Source organism: Dromaius novaehollandiae, chromosome 1, assembly GCF_036370855.1.
Source record: "Dromaius novaehollandiae isolate bDroNov1 chromosome 1, bDroNov1.hap1, whole genome shotgun sequence".
NCBI lineage: Eukaryota > Metazoa > Chordata > Aves > Casuariiformes > Dromaiidae > Dromaius > Dromaius novaehollandiae.
The window spans coordinates 103,677,536-103,695,821 of NC_088098.1; the positions used below are offsets into that span (position 1 = coordinate 103,677,536).

Consider the following 18,286-nt stretch of genomic DNA (forward strand, 5'->3'; position numbering starts at 1 on the left):
AGGTCGCTCATGGCAGCTGCATAGACCCTTCTGCCCTACGTGGCAAAGCGTGTCTGCAGCACTTGCGGTGCACCCGACTCCTCTGCCGCGTGACTCTCGCAGAGGTGTCAAAGCACTGGAAAGATGGCTGAACCCTGTTTGCATCTTCAGCTGGTCAGCTCCTCTCCTCCCCGCCCCACCCCAGTGGTGGCTCCCTTTCCCTTGGCCTCTTTCTTGTTTACACACTTTCTATGGTCAGATAGGCGCCATCCATCATGAGTTTTGACAGTGGTTAGGAAAATGATACAGGTTTCCTCCAGCACCCCCACTCAGCATGGTGCCCACAGCAATAAATCCCAGTGATGGGGCCTTCCCCGTATTTTGTCTTTGGTATTTAATCCTTCTCTACAACCCACTCCAAGAGCGTGGGAAGAGACTACAGCAAATCCACGGCAGCCTCCTGAGGGCGACCTCACTCCTCTGCGGAAAAACACGGGCGCAACAGAACAAAATGCCCCTCCACGTTTTCACCACGTTCCCTTTTTAAGGTTAAAAATGGCACGGAGAGGGAAAGGGGAGAGCGCCACGGGGGCGCTGGGCGCCCGTTGCCCTTTGGGGAACCACAACGCCCGCGACCCTCCTCCGCCAACGGCCACAAGGCCGTTACACGCCCCGCCCCCCACTCGGGGCACCGGGCCGCGCGGCTGCCCCGCCCCCACCGCGTGCAGCCGCGCGCGGGGCGGGGCGGGGCGGCCGGCTGACGTTAGCGGCCGTGGGCGCCTGCGCCGCGTGAAGCCGGAAGTGGTGCGTGTTAACAGCCGGCAGCCGCCATGAGCTTCCTCATCGATTCCAGCATCATGGTCACCTCCCAGGTACGCCGGCACCCCCCTGGGCCGAGCCTGCGTGGGTCTGTCGCGGGGGAGGAGAGGCGGGTCTCGCCCCGGCCCCGGCTCCAGCCTCGGCCCGGCGCCGCGCCGCCGGGAGCGGGCGGGTGGGGCCGGCCGCGGCCTGTGGGCGCGCATGCGCACAAGGTGGCGGGGCAGGTCCGGCGCCTGCTCGGGCGCTGTGGGAGCGGGTGCAGCGTCGCTGCAGTTGAGGAGTGTTAATATTGCCCGTCCTTTTCTATCACATAAGCCCATGTTGCAAGAGGAGATAACCTGTGTGTTTCTTTGGGCCTCTCCCTTGGGCGTTACAGTGCCCGTTGTCCGCATGCACTGCTCTTGCTAGCATATAGTGTATAAAAAGGCTTAGATCAGTGACTGTGGTTGTAGGGAGTAGGGTTTTTTTTGTGTGTGTGTGTGCATGATATTGCATCATTTCTATAAACTTAAATTATCTTCGTAGGAAGGGGCAGGAAAGTTCGTCTTGTTATTCTTTTGTTTCTTGAGTTTTTTTTGGTTTGTTTGTTTGCTTGTTTCTGGTGTTTGTTAAGAAGGCTAATCATTTATGGCTTCTACCTCTGGCATGCTACTCAGGAGTTTGCTTCTTTTACAAGTTTGGAAAACTTTCACAAGCTGCTTTAGGGAATCTTAGAAGAAAAACGCTGCTATTTGATCTCAGACGCATCTTCACTGATCCCTCTGTGGTTCAGAAAATCCTTCACCTTCTTCCTTCTGCTGCCATCAAAGTCATCTTTCAACTAGTCTTTGTTTTGGACACACTTAATTCAAAGTTTTGTATCATCCTACCCTTATGGGTGGTCTTACTATACTTGAAACTGTCTTATTCTTTTGTGGGTGGAAACACCCCCTCCTTCTTCATTAACATCTTTTGCTCGTAATTTGTTCTGTCATTATGTTCTCTTTGACCTTCCCCGCCTCCTTGCTCCCCCACCCACTAAACCTCTGAATACCCTTCCTTCCTGTCTGCCTCTCGGGCAACTGAGGTGGTCCAACTGTTTGCTACTGTCAAGAGAGGAAGGTGCCACTCTCTCTTCACTTGTGCTTTACTGCACAGTCACAATCCTTTCTTTGTGCCATCTTCAGTATTTATTTTTTTGCCAGTTAAGTGAGTAGAACTGGATGGATCACAAAGGGATCTGATAAGCTTCAGAGCTGGTGTGAAATCTGTGCTGTGTAATGAGGAGGAATGAGCTGAGGAAATGGGACCTTTCCCCTCCTAACATCATTTTCTTGTCTTGTACAGACTTTGGCTTGCACAAATGTCCTGAAAAGTGCCAGGGGAACTACACATCTTTTGGATGTTTCTTAGAGGTGCAGTTTTCCTTTTACCTGTTAATGATTTGGTTTTTGCTTCTAACATGCTATTTGGCCCTCAGCTGCTTGATTTGAGTGTAGCTTTGATACTGGTAATGATTCTTTTGGAACAAAAGCTTTTCCATCGTTTGCTTTGCCTTACAGGATATAACTTCTCTAATTGCTTTTCTTTTATTCATGATGGCAGCTTGTTTTTTTTTTTTTTCTTCCAGTTATCTTCAGAAGTATCAAGTTGGATCTATAAATTGCTAATTGCTGCATATAGTTGTCAAACACTCAGGGGTTTTTTTTTTGACTAAACATGTCACATTCACCTACTGTGTCTCAGGGTATGAACCCTTAAGATAATGTCTTTCCATGCTTTTGTACAATGACTAGTAGAAGGGAGCTCTAATATTCATGTACAATTTCCTCTGTTATTATTGTACCAGTCTTTCTTTACTTTTTTCTTTATTCCTTTTGAAAAGTTTGTCTCTCCTTTTCCTCCTTCCCACTGTTAGATCTGAATTTACTTTGTGTATATATCACTTGCTTATCGTACTTCTTTGACTTATGGCCAGTAGATGAGAGGGTTATGGAATGTCTTACCTTTTTCTCTTCTTTTTTGCTATTGATTACTCAAAAGTCTGAAGTCCTCCTTGAACAAGTTTTGCCAGCTGTAATCTATCACTTGCCTTCATTCAGGCTTCAGTTCTGCTTTCAAGGCAAACATATTTGATCTTACTTCTCCAGCCTTCCAGATATTCCTGGTCTGTAAATCATCTTCTGTTACTTCTGCAACTGCTGAGATCCAGAGTTACTGGTCATGCATTGTGGAATCGCCCGCAATGATTCCCTTACTGGGGCCGGATGCTCTGGCATTTTCCATGTGCTCTAGGAAGAAATACTGTCCCATGCTTTTTGAAATACAATAAATTGTCTTGTGCTTTTTGACATACAGTGATTTTTTTCTTTGTTTTTATCAAAGTGACCTTTAAAGTATTTTTTTAAGATATCTTCTGAGTTTTCTTTTTGCTTGGGTTCTTTTAAATCATTATACCTCTTTTTCAGTCTTCTGAGGAATAATCGTGGCTATCTGTGGAAGGCTTGACAATCAAATGTCCTTTTCCTACCCTGCAGATGGGTAACTACAGTTTTGATCGCATTTCTTCATTTATATTTGTTTTGTTTAAATCATTGATGAAATGGATATGTTACGTCACAGTGTAACCAGGTTCACTGTTAAGATCTCTCTGGAAAAATCAAATGCACCTCTAGTCTTAAATAGCAGATATTTTTTAACATCTGCTCGTCCCTAGAAGATGGGTACATTGGGGACATTCAGGTATTTACTCTGTGTACTTTACTGTGTTTCCTGTAAGATGGTAAGCTTTGGTTCTCTGTATTAGAGGAGGGAACAAGAAATAACAGTGCAAAGGATTCCAGCAGGCCAGAAACCTAAACTCTGAGAACTTGGGAATATAGAAAGAGGGTCTCTTGACTGGATCTTTGATAAGGCCAGAGGCTTCCATGTCCACTACACTTGAATATTTTTAAATACTATTCTCTGCATGGTATTATGGCAAGTTTGAACTTCCATAGAGGTTGGGTACTTTGGCCCAGCTCTGTTCCTTCTGTTTCTTTCATCTGCAGTCAGTAGTAAAGCAGCTTCATATTTTGCAGATTGCTCAGTACAAATGCTAAGTGCTTCATCTCTTCTGCAGGTGCTCTTCTTTGGATTTGGGTGGCTATTCTTCATGCGCCAACTCTTCAAGGATTATGAGGTGAGAAGGGGCTTTCATTACAATTTCTTATCTTAAAAATTAGTCCAATTATTGCAGTATTTTTAAAATTGCTGCTGGACATTTTCCCTTCCTAAAGCGCTCTTATCTTATTTCTAATTGTCTTTGTAGTTACTTACTTTTTCACTTCCTCTTGTGCTTCCATTTAAGACTGCTAGTTATCTGGGAGAATTGAGTCTTCTGGAGCCACAGTGAAAGTTTCTCTGTAGGCTACTGTTAAATAAAAATCAAGGGGAGGAGGAGAGGAGTAGTAGGAAACTGTTATTTCCTTTTGCTTGAATAAACTTGCTGTATATAACCATAAAATTTCTGAGACAAAATAAAGTTTAAAGGTTAAGTTTAAACTTAGAGAGGTGTGTTTATTCTGGCTGAATTGTTCATGGGCATCAGATGGGATAGAAGTGCCATGTTCACTTACCTCAAAAGGCGTGTGAGAGAAGAATAGTCTAGGCCAGAGATGATTTAAGTGCAGATCAAATTCAGACCCAAAGTTGTCTCACAGAGACCTTGTTTTTAATTCTGTGGCTAAGATCACAGAGCTTTGTTAGCAGTGGTCCATCGTTAGTTGGGTTGCTGTACTGCGTTGCATGCTTGACGTAGCTGTGTAAGGCATGTGTTAAATATGATGATAGCTGCAATCAGTGTAATGCTGAGCAACTTCTGAGTTTGCCCTCTGGTTTCTAACAGGCTGTTGGTTTGCTTCCCATTTTGATAAAGGACAAGGTGCCTTGGAACAGGAGACCTGACTGTGTGCCAATGTACCTTGTGATTTGCTGTCTTTACCTGGGGGTTATCTGGGCACTGTTCTATGAATGGAAGTGACTGCTGTCTCTGGCTTGTTTACTCCACTGCAGGTGCGACAGTATGTTGTGCAGGTGATCTTCTCTGTGACTTTTGCCTTCTCTTGTACCATGTTTGAACTCATAATCTTCGAGATTTTGGGAGTGCTGAATAGCAGGTGAGTGTGAGAGCTCAGTAAAGGACTAGCCTGCCTTGTATTCTGCAGCAGCTTCAGCCCAACTTCCAAAGGAACAGGATGATCTTTGGGCATGGAAATCACGTGGGAAAATTGTCAATGGCTCAGTGATGATGTTGAAGCAGCAGGATTCATTTATTTAACAGAGCACGAGACTGGAAGTCGTAAGCTTCTGATTTTCCATGCAGTTGTTAACGTGGTCTAGGTCCTTAGGCCAAGGCTTTAGCCTTTTGATTTCACAAACGGAGAAAGTCAAAGATGGTTTCCCTTATGGGAGTACTGTGAAGCTTTTGATCATGCCGAAGAGCACCTTTCAGATGTTGAGGACTATAAGCACTAGTTCTTCTGTAGTGGTCAAAGCAGAGAATAAGATGTGAAGGTAATTGTGGAGTAAAAACTGTACTTCTGTAATAATACAGTATTTGTGAATCAAAGGCACGTTCTCCCTTGACATGGGGTGAGGGTTTCTACATAAAGAGGATGTTAAGAGCTGTCTACTTCAGAAATCAGTAGGAAAGAGAAGACAGAACAGAAACATGCAGAGGTTAGCTGTATTTCCTATTTATCTTCTCTCATCATACTGGAATAAGAGAGCAATCAAAGGAATTGAAAGGCAAGAAGTTAAAAACTGGTAAAAGGTAATGTTAGTTCTGACAGTATGTTACTAACGTGTAGAGCTTGCAGCCAGAGAGATCACTGAGGAGAATGTCTTTGTACGCTTCACTTTGTACGCTCGCTAAAGGACTGGACATAATATAGATGAAAATGTCTACCTCTGACTTACCTAGGAAGAAGTGATAGGGATCCTCAGAAGTTTTTTTGCCCCAAGGCATAAACAGAATATGAATTGGTATTGTGAATGGAACATGTTTGTTTGTTTGCTTGTTTGTTTTTCCATTAAAGCCAGCTGAAAAGTCAGTTCAACCAAGATGAATCTGTTCTGAATTTGGTCAGTCTCTTTTGGTCTGAGGAGTGTTGACCAGTATTTCAAAAATTTGGAATGTTTTGATATATATATTTTTCTAAACTCTTGCTCTGCAGTGTCTTACACTTGGTATAATTCACTTTGAAGTGAAACATGTTGAGTTAGGAAGGCTTAAATTCTTTTTGTCTTTTCAATTAACCTTTTTTGACTCGGCCACTGAATTACAAAATTAATTATTGTTGATCACTAATTTTGATTTACTGTTCAAGCAGATGAGCAGTACATCAAATGAATCATCTGTTGCAGCCAGCATTAGTTACTAGAAAATACAGTATTTTGTAAAATAGCCTACTCTGACTTTTTTGGGTAGTCATTTGGGTAGTCATATTTGAAAGTCACATTTCTTGAGCTCTGTTTAAAAAAAAAAAGGCAATATTTTGTATGCTGATGTGAGGCTGATATTATCCAATGCTTGATGTAATTAAAAGTGTTGCACTGAGATGTGATCACCTTTAAGAAAAATTTCTTGTATTATGATTGTATGCTGAGCAGTATTTTGACTTTGTTCTAGCTCTCGATATTTTCACTGGAAGCTGAATCTCTGCGTCATTTTGCTCATCCTGGTCTTCATGGTACCTTTCTACATTGGCTACTTTGTTGTGAGCAATATCAGATTATGTGAGTACTTAAGACTATGCATAAAAGTGAAAAGTAACTTTTTTAAGAGATGTTTTTCATCCCCTTGTCTGCCTCCTGTCTCTGGCTTTGTTCTGACGGGACAGCTCCTCTTTGGAACTTAATACTTTGACTGTTTATTGAGCAGTTAGGAGATATTCTACCTGATGCCAACATATGTCACTTTTCTGGGTTTTGACAAATATGGGTGCTTTTGAGCAATGTTACTGGAATTCATTCCTTGCATTCTTAAGCTTGCAGCCAAACCTTGGAACCCTTGGCAAGGCTGTGTTGTTCTGCTAGGGGACAGAAGAAATGAGGCAGAGAAGCTTAATAAACTATCCATGCTCTTTTGCTGACTACTGTCTGAATGAGGCCTCTTGTATGCGCTAATGCACGCTCACCTTTGAGCTACTGATGTTCATCTCTCCTTTTTATTAAGCTTAGATCTTCAAGTTGCGTATATTAAATGTTTAGTTTTGACAAGAAGATGAAATTTCCCATGTCATGTCCAGGGTCACACAGGAAAGATGCAGCTAAGCAACTCCCTCTTCATACTGTCTTGCCATACTTTTGTTTATCAAGGTGATGTAGTGCTGCATGATATCTTATAAAAAGGTGGCATCTATCAGATAGCGAGTTCCATAAGAAATGAGGTGCTACCTGTAGCTCTGTCAGTTGACACCTTTTTTGACCACCTGTACTCAAAGCAGCCTTGGGACCAATGTAGTGATTTTGTACTCTTGAAGAAAACTGAAGGAAGAACTTCTTTAAAATACTTTTCTTCTCTCCACTAGTGCACAGACAGAAACTGCTTTTTGCTTGTGTTCTGTGGCTGACATTCATGTATTTCTTCTGGAAGTTGGGGGATCCATTTCCTATACTCAGCCCAAAACATGGTGAGTTTCATTCCCTCCTGAAAGTAGGCTTTGTTAGCTTGCTGTTTTCTTGGACCTGTTGTCTCAGTCCTACATTTGGGACTGTAGAAAGTAGTTGTTTGCTTGCAGCTGAGAGTCTGCTCTGAAATCTGGAAACTGAAGGTTGTCAGGCAAACAGAAATGGCTGGATATAACCAAATTATTTGTGTTAGCTCTTTTCCTATACCACAGGAAAACTTTAAGGAAGTCAGGGAGTCCTAACTGAATCTAGGGTATGTAAGAGCGCAACATACTTCTTGTGGAGGTGAAGGGAAGTCATCAAAATGTATGATGTTTTGAAGGGAAGTCATCAAAATGTATGATGTTTTGTTATTAAAAGTTGTTCATAGTTTTTATTCATTAAGCATTGTTTCTGTTCTTGTGAAGGCTAAAGCAAACTTACATAAGAATCTGATAGACAAAAGTCAGAGCATTGGTTGTCAATTCTCCTCTTACCTTCTTTTGTGACCGAAATCATATCGGTTAACCGTAGATTGTTGTCCAGTTGACAAAACATGCCGGGGGCCAAACACCAGAGCTATTTAGCCTGTGGACAGCAACATGCCTGGCAGTGCATATTAACTTGGGTGCAATTTCAGACACTGCCAGAGTCCAGAGGCAATACAATTCTGTGGCGTTAGAATGTAGTTGATAAGTACTGTTGGACCCAAGCCATTTGTAAGCAGAACTAGCTTGGGTGTCTCTGCATGGCACTCGTGGACCCAGGAGTATTTATAGTGTAAAGATACTTGTGTGGACCTGGATTAGTTTGGATCCAGCAGAGACTGGTAGCATGTGCATAACTGTACTGAGTCCTTTGGGATTTAAGTATGTCTTATAACACTGTAGAATTAAACTATGTGTCACCTGCATTTCCCATGTAACTTATGTTGCCATTATCTTCTGTGCTGGAGAATTGTTTGTGCATTGTTCTCAGCTGGGGAAATTCAGTTTTTCAGTTTGGCTTTTACTCAAATTGGTGAAAACGCCTGTCTGTGTTGATAACTAACTGAAGCTTTCTGAGAGGTGACTTTGTTCTGTACTCATCTATATGAGAAAAATTGAAGCATACCAACTGCTGTAGGATCTGCTTGCCCTCTCATCTGTGATCCTGAAACTTTTCTGAGAGACCGGAGTATACGTGTGTTTTGTAATTGTGTCACTTGCCAATGAAATACAGTAGCTAGCAAATAGTGAAAATCCCTCTGCTCAGTGTTTCATTGCCAAGAGGCTGCAGAAGGAGCTTGAGTTGGCAGAATACAATACCCCAATCATAATTTAGCCATGGAGCTTAGGTAATCCTCTCCAGATCTCTGAAAAAGTACTGTGGAAACTGAGTAACGACTGCAAATTTCCAGGACTTCTGACAGTGATTTGTTGTGTTTTTTTGGTTTGTAACTTATGTTGTGCAAGATGGTATCTCCATTTGTAGTCATACAGTGCCTTACCATACCAGGTTTAGACACTGTTAGAGCAAAATACTCTTGACTTTTTTTTCCCCTGGTGTACTGGGTTACTGCTGTCCTATATGTACTGACGAGGCTAGTGTGGGGCTTTGCCACATAGCGATGGCCTGATTTGGTAGCGTAGGATCCTGTTGTGGAGGGAGACACTACAGGAAGCCGTGCTTAACGAGCGCCTCATACTGCAGTATGTTACCTGTGGTGTGTCTCCCAGTGTGCCCCATCCTGCTGATCTTGATGGACAGTGCTGTACTGCAGCTGGGGCATGTGCTGACTAGTTGGACTGCTTTAAGTATGTGCCCTGGGTGTCTGTCACCCAGTGTCAGGAAGGTGCTTTGCTTGGGGTTCGTGGTGGCACCGGTGCCACTGTGGTGGCAGCTGGGGAATGCATTTTCTATCAAGGCTCCAAGTCTGGAGCCCTAGGTGACCTGCAGTCTGTTTAGCATGACTTTGTAGACGTGAGTTTGAGAGCCCTTAGTAGAGAGAAGGTAATCCTTTACTGAAATACATGCTAGTTTTATGGTAAAACTCTTTCCCTTCATCTGAGTTTATAAAACATTCATTTCATGTGTCTGATTACAAGAGTAGGGGTGCTGTGAGTGTTATGGGGGAGCATTGCTTTAAACAGTGGAATGACATGTCATTTTGAAGGCACCTCAGTTTTAACTGCTGCTATCTGGCAGTGTATGGGGCAAAAGGCCAGTATATTGTAGCACATTCTGTAGCTAGTGTAAATCTCTATGCAGCTGCACATGACTGGGTGTTTCAGTCTCCCTTTGTGAAGTCCTTTTGCCTTGTTTTCATCATTTGTTCCCCTCCTCTGAAGCATGAAATGTGGCTTGGCGCTTGGCCATCTCAACTTTGCAGACATTTAAGCTACAAATGTGCTGCGTGTGGCAGCTGCTCCATAATTAGCTCCCTAAAGAATGACTGATGTTTAATAGCACGTGGCACTGTATCCTGAGAAGATGGACTGAGGTCTGGATTAAATGGCTGGGAAGGAGAAGTGCGACTTCAGTCCTTAGAACTGGTTACAGCAGAGGCTTGGTGATTGTGCTCTATTACATGAATATGTTTTTAGAGTTCACTTGATGCTCATATACAATACCTGGTTGGTAGGCACCCCAAAAGCCTGCATTTATCTACAAGATGAATTGAACATCTGGGAGTAGCAAAAGCTTCCTATGCTTCGTAACACTGTTGTCCTACGAGCACTAATTGAATCTGGTCTGGAGGGGTCACTCCAAATGTTGATGGGATAGGGCTTCCTCCCTATGGCCCAGATAGCTTGGGGCCAGTTTGCCAGGAGCAACTTGTTTGGTAATTCTAATTCTGATTACTGCAGAAGTGGTTTTATGAAAGATAACCTGATTTATAGTGGCTGGTAGATAGTTCGCATTCCTTCCTCAGCAAAGTCCAGTCACTAATCTTAGAATGAGAAGGCAAATGTTAGCTCCCTCCAAATCTCTCTTGGGCTTCCTCTTTATCTTGAGTTTCCCATCCCTGTTTTTAAGCATGATAACATGCTTTCTCTGGGGGGCATTCCACCTCTTTCTTTTCATAGTCTTTGCCATTACTTACTTATCGCTTGTAGTCACTGGAGTGTGAAGGCAGTTTCATTAAGCAGCTGTGCGAGTATGTTGCTTTGTGAAGGCACCAAAGTGTGGAGCAGAACAAAGAGAGCAAGTGGTTACTGATGCTGTGTTTTTCCTCTCTCAGGAATCCTGTCTATAGAACAGCTCATCAGCCGTGTGGGTGTGATTGGGGTGACACTCATGGCTTTGCTGTCAGGATTTGGGGCTGTCAACTGTCCATATACTTATATGTCCTACTTTCTCAGGTAATTGCAGCCTTGTGAAATATTTTGTCCACCTTTTTGATATCTATTAATCTGCTTTTTCAGTTGCATTGATTCAACTATTTTTCATGAAAGTTGTCATTTTCCCATCCATAAGGGTTTGGTGGTGACATTGTTTTTCCTATGCGCCTAGTATGCAGACCCTTGCTATTAGTCCGTCTACATGCTAGGACTGTTTTCATCCTGGAAGCGTATTCTCCTCATGTAGGCTCCTCTTTTCCTCTTTGATTAATGGGCATTTGCAGGTTTCACCTGAAATGGGATACCAGGCCTAACAGGCTGTTTTCATTTTGCAGGAACGTGACGGATGCAGATATTCTGGCTCTGGAGCGCCGCCTCCTTCAAACTATGGACATGATTGTTAGCAAGAAAAAAAGGTGAGAAGACAGTAGTAGCATGAAATGATTTATTTTGAGGGTTGCAGTCAGTAGGGTTAAAGGTGGTCTGGGAATTGTCAAGATTTTTAGCTGTCAGGCCTACCTATTCCAGTGAAACAGGTGGCTGAATTAGGTTAGAGCTGTGGTGTTTTATTCTGGCAGTTGCTCATGGCTTGGTACACAGTTTTGGTTTCTTTCCAGACCTGTGCCCTAAGTAGCACCCTTTCTTACTGCAGTGACACTTGTTAGACTTCCAAGACATTGTAACACTCTAATGGCAGCTTGACTGACTAGTCAGTAAAATAAACCCCATTTCTCCAGATGAATAGATGTTCCTTACTTAAACCACCACAGTTAGCTCTCTTACTGGCAGTTTCAGTACAGCAGCTGGTTCATACATACTGAACTCTGTTGTGCTCTGTGGATCATTTGTTTCCTGGTCAAAACTGAAGCAGGCCAGTGAGCTGGCATGGAAACACTTATATCCTTGCTAGTGGCAAGTTTTACATTAGTTAAGTTTTGCAAGAATTGCAAACATTCCTAGTGTGAATGTAGTGTAGTTCACATCCATGCCATGGAAGCTCTGCATTTGCTGGTTTAGCTTATTCCATGTACCCTAAGCAAAAAAGCCGCTCTCAGAAACAATGTAATTGCATTTACACTGAAAGGATTTTTGTGTTCTGTTATAAATTACATATTTCATGCTTTACCAGTTGTACAGAATAAATGTAATTACCATGGTTGCTTCAAACATTTGTCTGTCTGACACTGAATTCTCACAGCAAACTCCAAAACTTTATTTTTGTCACACCAGTGTTTTAATAGGAGCTTTTAATATATTTCAAGAGAGCTTTTAGGTAGTCTAACCTTGCTGAATAAGTCACCAGCATGTGTACCTGCTAATCAGTGCTAGCATATGAACATGTCACTAAAGCATATCTTCTTTCTTCTGCTTTGAAATGTGAATGCATTAAGTGGTGAACAAATGTTAATTCAGTATTTGTGGTGAGGTATGAGATGATAGTAGCGAGAGAATTTATTTAAGCAGAGAAGTTTAGCGTGGTATGATCAGCAGCATACAAAAATATTGGCTCTGGAGTTGAAAAGTTATTGTACAGTGCTGTTTCTGGTTCTGTGTGCTCTTACGTTTTGTACAGCAGTTTCGGACACCTTGTGTCTGGGAGGGTCTTACTAGGATAGAAGTAAGGGTGTCTGGGGCCAGCACCTGACTAGCACTTGCCTGCCTTCCCATGGCCAGGAACCTTCTGAACATAACCACTTTATAACCATTAGGAGGAGCCACCCAAAGTGTGTTAATCACCTGGGAATTATACCAAAGTTCATGTATTTCTATTAAGGAAAAAAACAACAACTGTGTAGTCTCAGAAATGTGCAAGAAATGGTAGTGGCTCAAGTTCTGTAGATTTTGTTCTCTTTTTGCTCTGATAAGGATCAATGGCTTGCATAATTGGACTATTTGCTCGTATAGAGCAGAGCTTAAAAAGTTACATTTGTATCAGTCCAGATGCAATCCAAATTATTTGGCAGGACAAGTGGCAGCAGCTATATTCTATTGTGCAGGGCAAACACTAAGGTTCTATAAATTGTCAGCTACTAGTTGGCCACCTTTTCAGTACTGCTGATGATAACTCAGCTCTTTCAATGCACATGAGGATTATAAGGTAATAGAGTGTAAACCCTTTTGTTTCCTTTGCTGATCTTGATGTTTTTCTCATACAAACCTTTGTTCATACTGGGTTTCTTGTCAGTAGGAGATAGCGGTTGAAAATTGTTTTCCCTGATACTTTTTGCACATGAATTATCTGTAATACATCTTCTCCTTCCTGAGTGTATTCACATAAGGCCTTATGAAAATTCACCTTTAAGGTCGACAGGTTCTTTATACTCACCTTTGGAAACATTAGGCAACTAAGCCTCAAGTTTGAAAGCCCTAGAGTCTGTGACACCATTGCTGTATTTTGTTTTTATTTAAGTAGGGTCACCTCAGCCTATCTGAAGGAGATATATCTACATAGGCAAAGTATGTAGTTTTGCTTTTGGATCCTTTCTGTGAGGTCTTCAGAGCTCCTAACTATATGTGAGTGTAGATATCCCTGTCGCTTCTCAAAAGAAAAGATTTGCCTTGGTATCCTAGACTACATATAACCTTACACTTCACCTTGACATAGCTGCATTTTACTGCAATGCTGTGGATCATTTGGGACGGAGTGTATAAATCGGGAAGTGTGGAGAAAGCAAGGGTAAAAATGCAGTTCTTGCTTTTATTTGGCAGCTATCAGGAAGAATTAAATCATTTTAAGAACTCTGCTCTTTCCAGTCTGTGGGCATATGTGCTCTTCTGTGTGCTATGTGGGCTGCCTCAAGGGTGCTTCTCTTGCTAGGTGCAAAGGAGGATTTTTTTTATCAATATTACACTGCTTATCAGCAACCTCGAAGAGGGTGGAGTGCCAAATGTAGCAATACTGGCTGCGGCTACAAAAAAGGCTCTAAACACAGGCGAACTGTGGATTGCAGTGACAACCCTATGACTAGTTTTCAGCTTAGGAGTGGATAATTGGTTCACGGATTTCAATGGGGAGAAATGTAAGGTAATGAGGCCAGAAGCCAGCACTGTTCATAGGGATTATGCTGCAGCGCACATGAGAGTGCAGCTGCTGCTGTTGTATTGGAACGAGTGTTAGGAGTCATGTTCAGATTGCCTGAAGCATCCAGTGGTTCAGTCCAATAACAGATTTATGTGTTTCTGCCTTATGAGAGCTTGTCACGCAGCCCAGTAATGAGTGACAGACAGCGTATCAGAGCGCGCTGCTGCATACCACCCGGTGCTCGCAGTTCTGTGGAGGAGGCAGATGTACAGTGATAAAGAGGTGTTCAAGGGGAAGAGGGGGCATGAGGAGTTTTCTGATTCCTGAATCTGAGATAGCAAAGTCATGTGTGACTAATGGAGGAGAGTGACTAATGATTTACTTGAGGAAGCCATTTGAATATTTATTTTTAATTGAATTTAACTCCCTTTAAAGGTTACTGAATGGAACTTTTAGGGAGTATCTCACTGAAGCTTCTAGTAGCTTGCTTGATTAGATCTGGGCTGTACTCCAGAGCTAGTCAGGACAGCATTGTGAAGCAAGACTGGTGCTTGAAAGAAAAAAAAAAAAAAAAAAAAAAGAGAGAAAAAGAAAAAAAGAAACAGAGGGGAGGTGTCTGTCTGTAATGTAGTTAGTTGAACAGTGCTTTTTAAGGAAGTGGGGTTTTTGTTTGTTAGTAAAAATATTTTATTCTTAAAGACTTGTGTTTTCTGTTCTTTCAGGATAGCAGTGGCTCACAGGACAATGTTCCAAAGAGGAGAAGTGCACAACAAACCCACTGGCTTCTGGGGAATGATAAAAAGTGTTACAACATCTGTTGCAGGCAGTGAAAGTATCCTTCATCTGCATGTTGGCACCTGCCTTGGGAGGTGGCCCCAGCTTTCTTCTGTGTTGAAAGGAAAAGCATTAGGGAGGTCAGTTATAACGCATTTGTGTTTTAACATGTTTCAGAAGTCTGAGCAAAAGGTTGTAATGTCTCCCAGGAAGTTAGCCCTCTAGCGCTGTACTGTCTGAGCTTTTGTCTGGGGGTTGGACACAGATTTTTTTTTGAGACATTAAAGAGTCATGTGCCACTGCCCTTTGCTATAAATGTGCTTTTGCATAACCATAAGAGGAATACAGCAGGCTGCAGGACAGGTGGGCACACTTGCTGTGTTGTAATGCAAAAGACTATCCTGTCACTGAAGTGGAAGACAGCTTTCTATTCTGATGTATCCTCTGGTCATGTGACTGACCTGCATGCATGTTCTGGTACTAACTTGAAATACACTCTTCCAGGAGGAAGAGGCTGTGGGGTACTTAAGCAAGACAGCAGCATTGTCTGAGTTGCTGAAACAATTTACCTAGGCTATAGCTTGCTTTTTGGCCATGTTGGAAAGGCACGAGAAGAAGAAGGGAAGCAACTTGTAGACCAACTAAATTATTTTCATGTTGTAGCTTGGCCACTTGTGCTATAGCACAAAAAGGTGCATACGAACAGTGAACAGACCTTGTTCTGCCCATGCAAATGGGATGGAAGGAATCCGTAGGGTATTAAGGAAGTGTATTTCTGTATCTTACAGTTCCCTATCAACAATTGCTGCCAGACCACCTAAAGTGTGCAGTTTGCATATTTAAGGCTGAGGACTCTTCTTCCCCTCCTTCTTTCTCACTAGCTGTTAAATCCCAAATTTGGTTATTTGACTAGGTTCTTCATAATAATCAGTAATCTCTTGGAGTAGTTACCCAGCAGTTTAAGTTATGAAGATGGTGTGAGAGTGACACATGATACATACCAGTCACAAGGGACACTGATAAAAGCAGAGCAGTTATTCTTTGAGAGCTCTGGTTCCATTCTGCAATGTGTTCCTCAGGCAGAGGAATAAAGAGCGTGCTGAGTGACACTGTGTAAAAACTATGTTGCCTACATTCTTAAAATAGAGTACTGTGAAATATGCATGTCCTCAAGATTTCTTCAGTATAAATGAAGAGCATTAAGACTGGATCAAAAGATTGATCTGGATCAAAAAAGTGGTCAAACCACTAAATGTGGCCCTTGGGGGGGAAGACAGGGGATGATTCATTTATAATTAAGAATATGTGATGCATTGTAGCTTTGACTATGCTGGTTTGCCAGATCTCTCCCTTATTCAGCAAGAAGTGGATGCCTTAGAAGAGCTGAGTCGGCAGCTTTTTCTGGAAACCGCTGACCTGCATGCAACGAAGGTACAAAGCAGAGTAACTGCCCAGCTGGGTTTTAGAGGCCAGAGTAGTTTGGAAGGGGATGTATGTAACAGGACATGGACAAGCTGTTCAGCAGGCAAATATGGAAATGTTATGATGCAGTGGAGTGAGAATTTGTTTTTTAAATTTGGGATCTAGATGGCAGTTATCTTCCAGTTCAGATGTATGCTGGGGCAAGCCCATGTCCCTAAGGCCATTCAAAAACCACTGATTTAAAAGAAATGTGGAAGGATAAAGTTGTGGTTACTACCACTGATGCTCCTTTAAAATGTATGATTTTGTGTTTTGGGTGAGCCTGGAAATAATATATTCTTTTTGTGTGTGTGTGTTCTGTTTCTCCCCCCACCACATTTTTATCTCCAGGAGAGAATTGAGTACTCCAAAACTTTCCAGGGAAAATACTTTAACTTTTTGGGTTATTTTTTCTCCATCTATTGTGTCTGGAAAATCTTCATGGTATGTAAATGTCTGTCTGTGTTGTATGTGGACATAAGTAGATGTCACATCTTGCTTAGATGGTGCTACACATGCAGTGCATCAAGTAATGTTCTAATTTCCTTAAAATTCTGCCTCGGGAAATTCTGAATAAAACACATTTGGGTGGAATAAATCTCCTCATCTGTCTTTCTGTATAGAGCCTTAGGCAAACAGTTCTTGTTTGTGTGCATTTTGCAACCCCTTAGATTATTCAAAACTCCCTTTTCCTTATTGAAACAAAGCAAAAGTCATGTTTGTGTCTTGTTCGTAGCAGTGATGTATACTTTCTGGGTTTTTTGTTTTTGTTTTGTTTGAATGTAAATCTGCCTTGCAGGCAACCATCAATATTGTATTTGACCGTGTTGGGAAGACTGATCCAGTCACGAGAGGGATTGAGATCACTGTGAATTACCTGGGAATCCAGTTTGATGTGAGAATTTATTAATTCCTATCCTCCCTTCAGTAATTTCTATCTTATCTAAATAAGCGCATATCTCAGATTAGGAGGGAATGATAGAGCTCTGAGAATGCATCTTTGCTTTACGACTGATTGAGGAGGAAGAGAAAATGCATCGTGAACTTTGCTTTCACACTGCTTATATGCTGGGAGGGTAGTGTGATTAGCCAAAGAGGCAATGATTTGTTTGTTTTGGGCAGATGGAAACGTTAGTGAACTTGCTTAGATTAGTACAGTTTATCTATGGAGTAATTACATTTGCCTGTACCCACAGATGTTCTGTTATTTACTCTTTTTTACGATATCCCTGTGAGTACAGGGTTCTTTGTGATCTGTATAAGTTAATTTTTTTTCTTCTGTGTTTATGGTAGTTAGTAATGTATTTGTTTTTTGTTTTTTGTTCTTTTTTTTTAAAAAAAGCCTGTTATGTAAACTTGCCTACAATGGGTATCTATAACTAATAAATACAAGGACCCTGAAGAACTGTCAGCTATACAATGTAGCGTAAATGAGGCTAGTCTTAGGGATTTAACTGTATTCTTCTTGTTCATACAGGTCAAATTCTGGTCTCAGCACATTTCCTTTATCCTTGTTGGAATAATCATTGTCACCTCTATCAGAGGCTTGTTAATCACACTTACAAAGGTATGTTTAGCCAGGACTTTTGTGTGGTTGTGGGCTGGGAGAGCTGTTAGTGATTTTTAACTTTAAACAAGGCAAATACCATATAAACTTTCAGTATACATTTATGTTTTAAATATCTGAATATAAATCCTTGCAGAGGGGGGGAAAGGAGGAAAATTCTGTATTATCCCACTTAGTCTGTATTGTTAATGCTCTTGGGAAGAGTAGTAGATGTTAGATGATATGTTAAATGTAAGCAAAGGTGCAAAATGATGCTGTAGTCAGTTTTTTAGTAAGGTTGATGAGATAATGATTAGAAGAATTTAGATTGCCTCATTTCAACCTCTGGTTCTTTTTGTAGAACTGGAAAGGCATTAACTCTCAGCAGATATGTGACTCATTGTGTTGACTTGTCTTGTGGTACCTTAGCTTAAGCAATTTTATATATATATATATATATATATATACACACACACACACACAGATATTGATATAGATACATATGTTTATTTTTAATCTCTAAGTATTGACAGACGTGTTCCTTTTGTGCTCTCCTAGGGCACACTGGACTTCTCTGCTTATTTCCAGTACTTTTTTTTTTTCTTTTTCCTCTTTCTAGTTCTTCTATGCCATTTCCAGCAGCAAGTCCTCCAATGTTATTGTTCTGCTCTTAGCACAGATAATGGTGAGTACCCAAGACCATGGTCACACCTATGTACACTTAGGTATCAA

The 18,286-nt window shown here is 41.7% G+C and overlaps 1 protein-coding gene across 13 annotated transcripts in view; it reads left to right on the plus strand.

The window, feature by feature from the left end:
- The first annotated feature begins 726 nt into the window (after window positions 1-726).
- The window catches only part of GPR89B (G protein-coupled receptor 89B), a 45,539-nt gene continuing 27,979 nt past the window's right edge, over window positions 727-18,286 (plus strand). For 10 of the 13 annotated variants that reach the window (XM_064522965.1, XM_064522960.1, XM_064522961.1 and 7 more), the window contains exons 1-13: window positions 727-851; window positions 3,899-3,958; window positions 4,831-4,934; window positions 6,449-6,555; window positions 7,350-7,451; window positions 10,652-10,772; window positions 11,087-11,167; window positions 14,496-14,687; window positions 15,867-15,978; window positions 16,360-16,452; window positions 16,808-16,903; window positions 17,486-17,575; window positions 18,174-18,239. In XM_064522965.1, the coding sequence (XP_064379035.1) occupies window positions 810-851; window positions 3,899-3,958; window positions 4,831-4,934; window positions 6,449-6,555; window positions 7,350-7,451; window positions 10,652-10,772; window positions 11,087-11,167; window positions 14,496-14,687; window positions 15,867-15,978; window positions 16,360-16,452; window positions 16,808-16,903; window positions 17,486-17,575; window positions 18,174-18,239 (1,266 nt within the window). In that variant the 5' untranslated portion in view covers window positions 727-809. Of the gene's footprint in view, window positions 852-3,245; window positions 3,319-3,898; window positions 3,959-4,830; window positions 4,935-6,448; window positions 6,556-7,349; window positions 7,452-10,651; window positions 10,773-11,086; window positions 11,168-14,495; window positions 14,688-15,866; window positions 15,979-16,359; window positions 16,453-16,807; window positions 16,904-17,485; window positions 17,576-18,173; window positions 18,240-18,286 lie in introns of all 13 variants that reach the window. The other 3 variants (XM_064523016.1, XM_026093308.2, XM_064523009.1) reach the window with 3 other exon arrangements.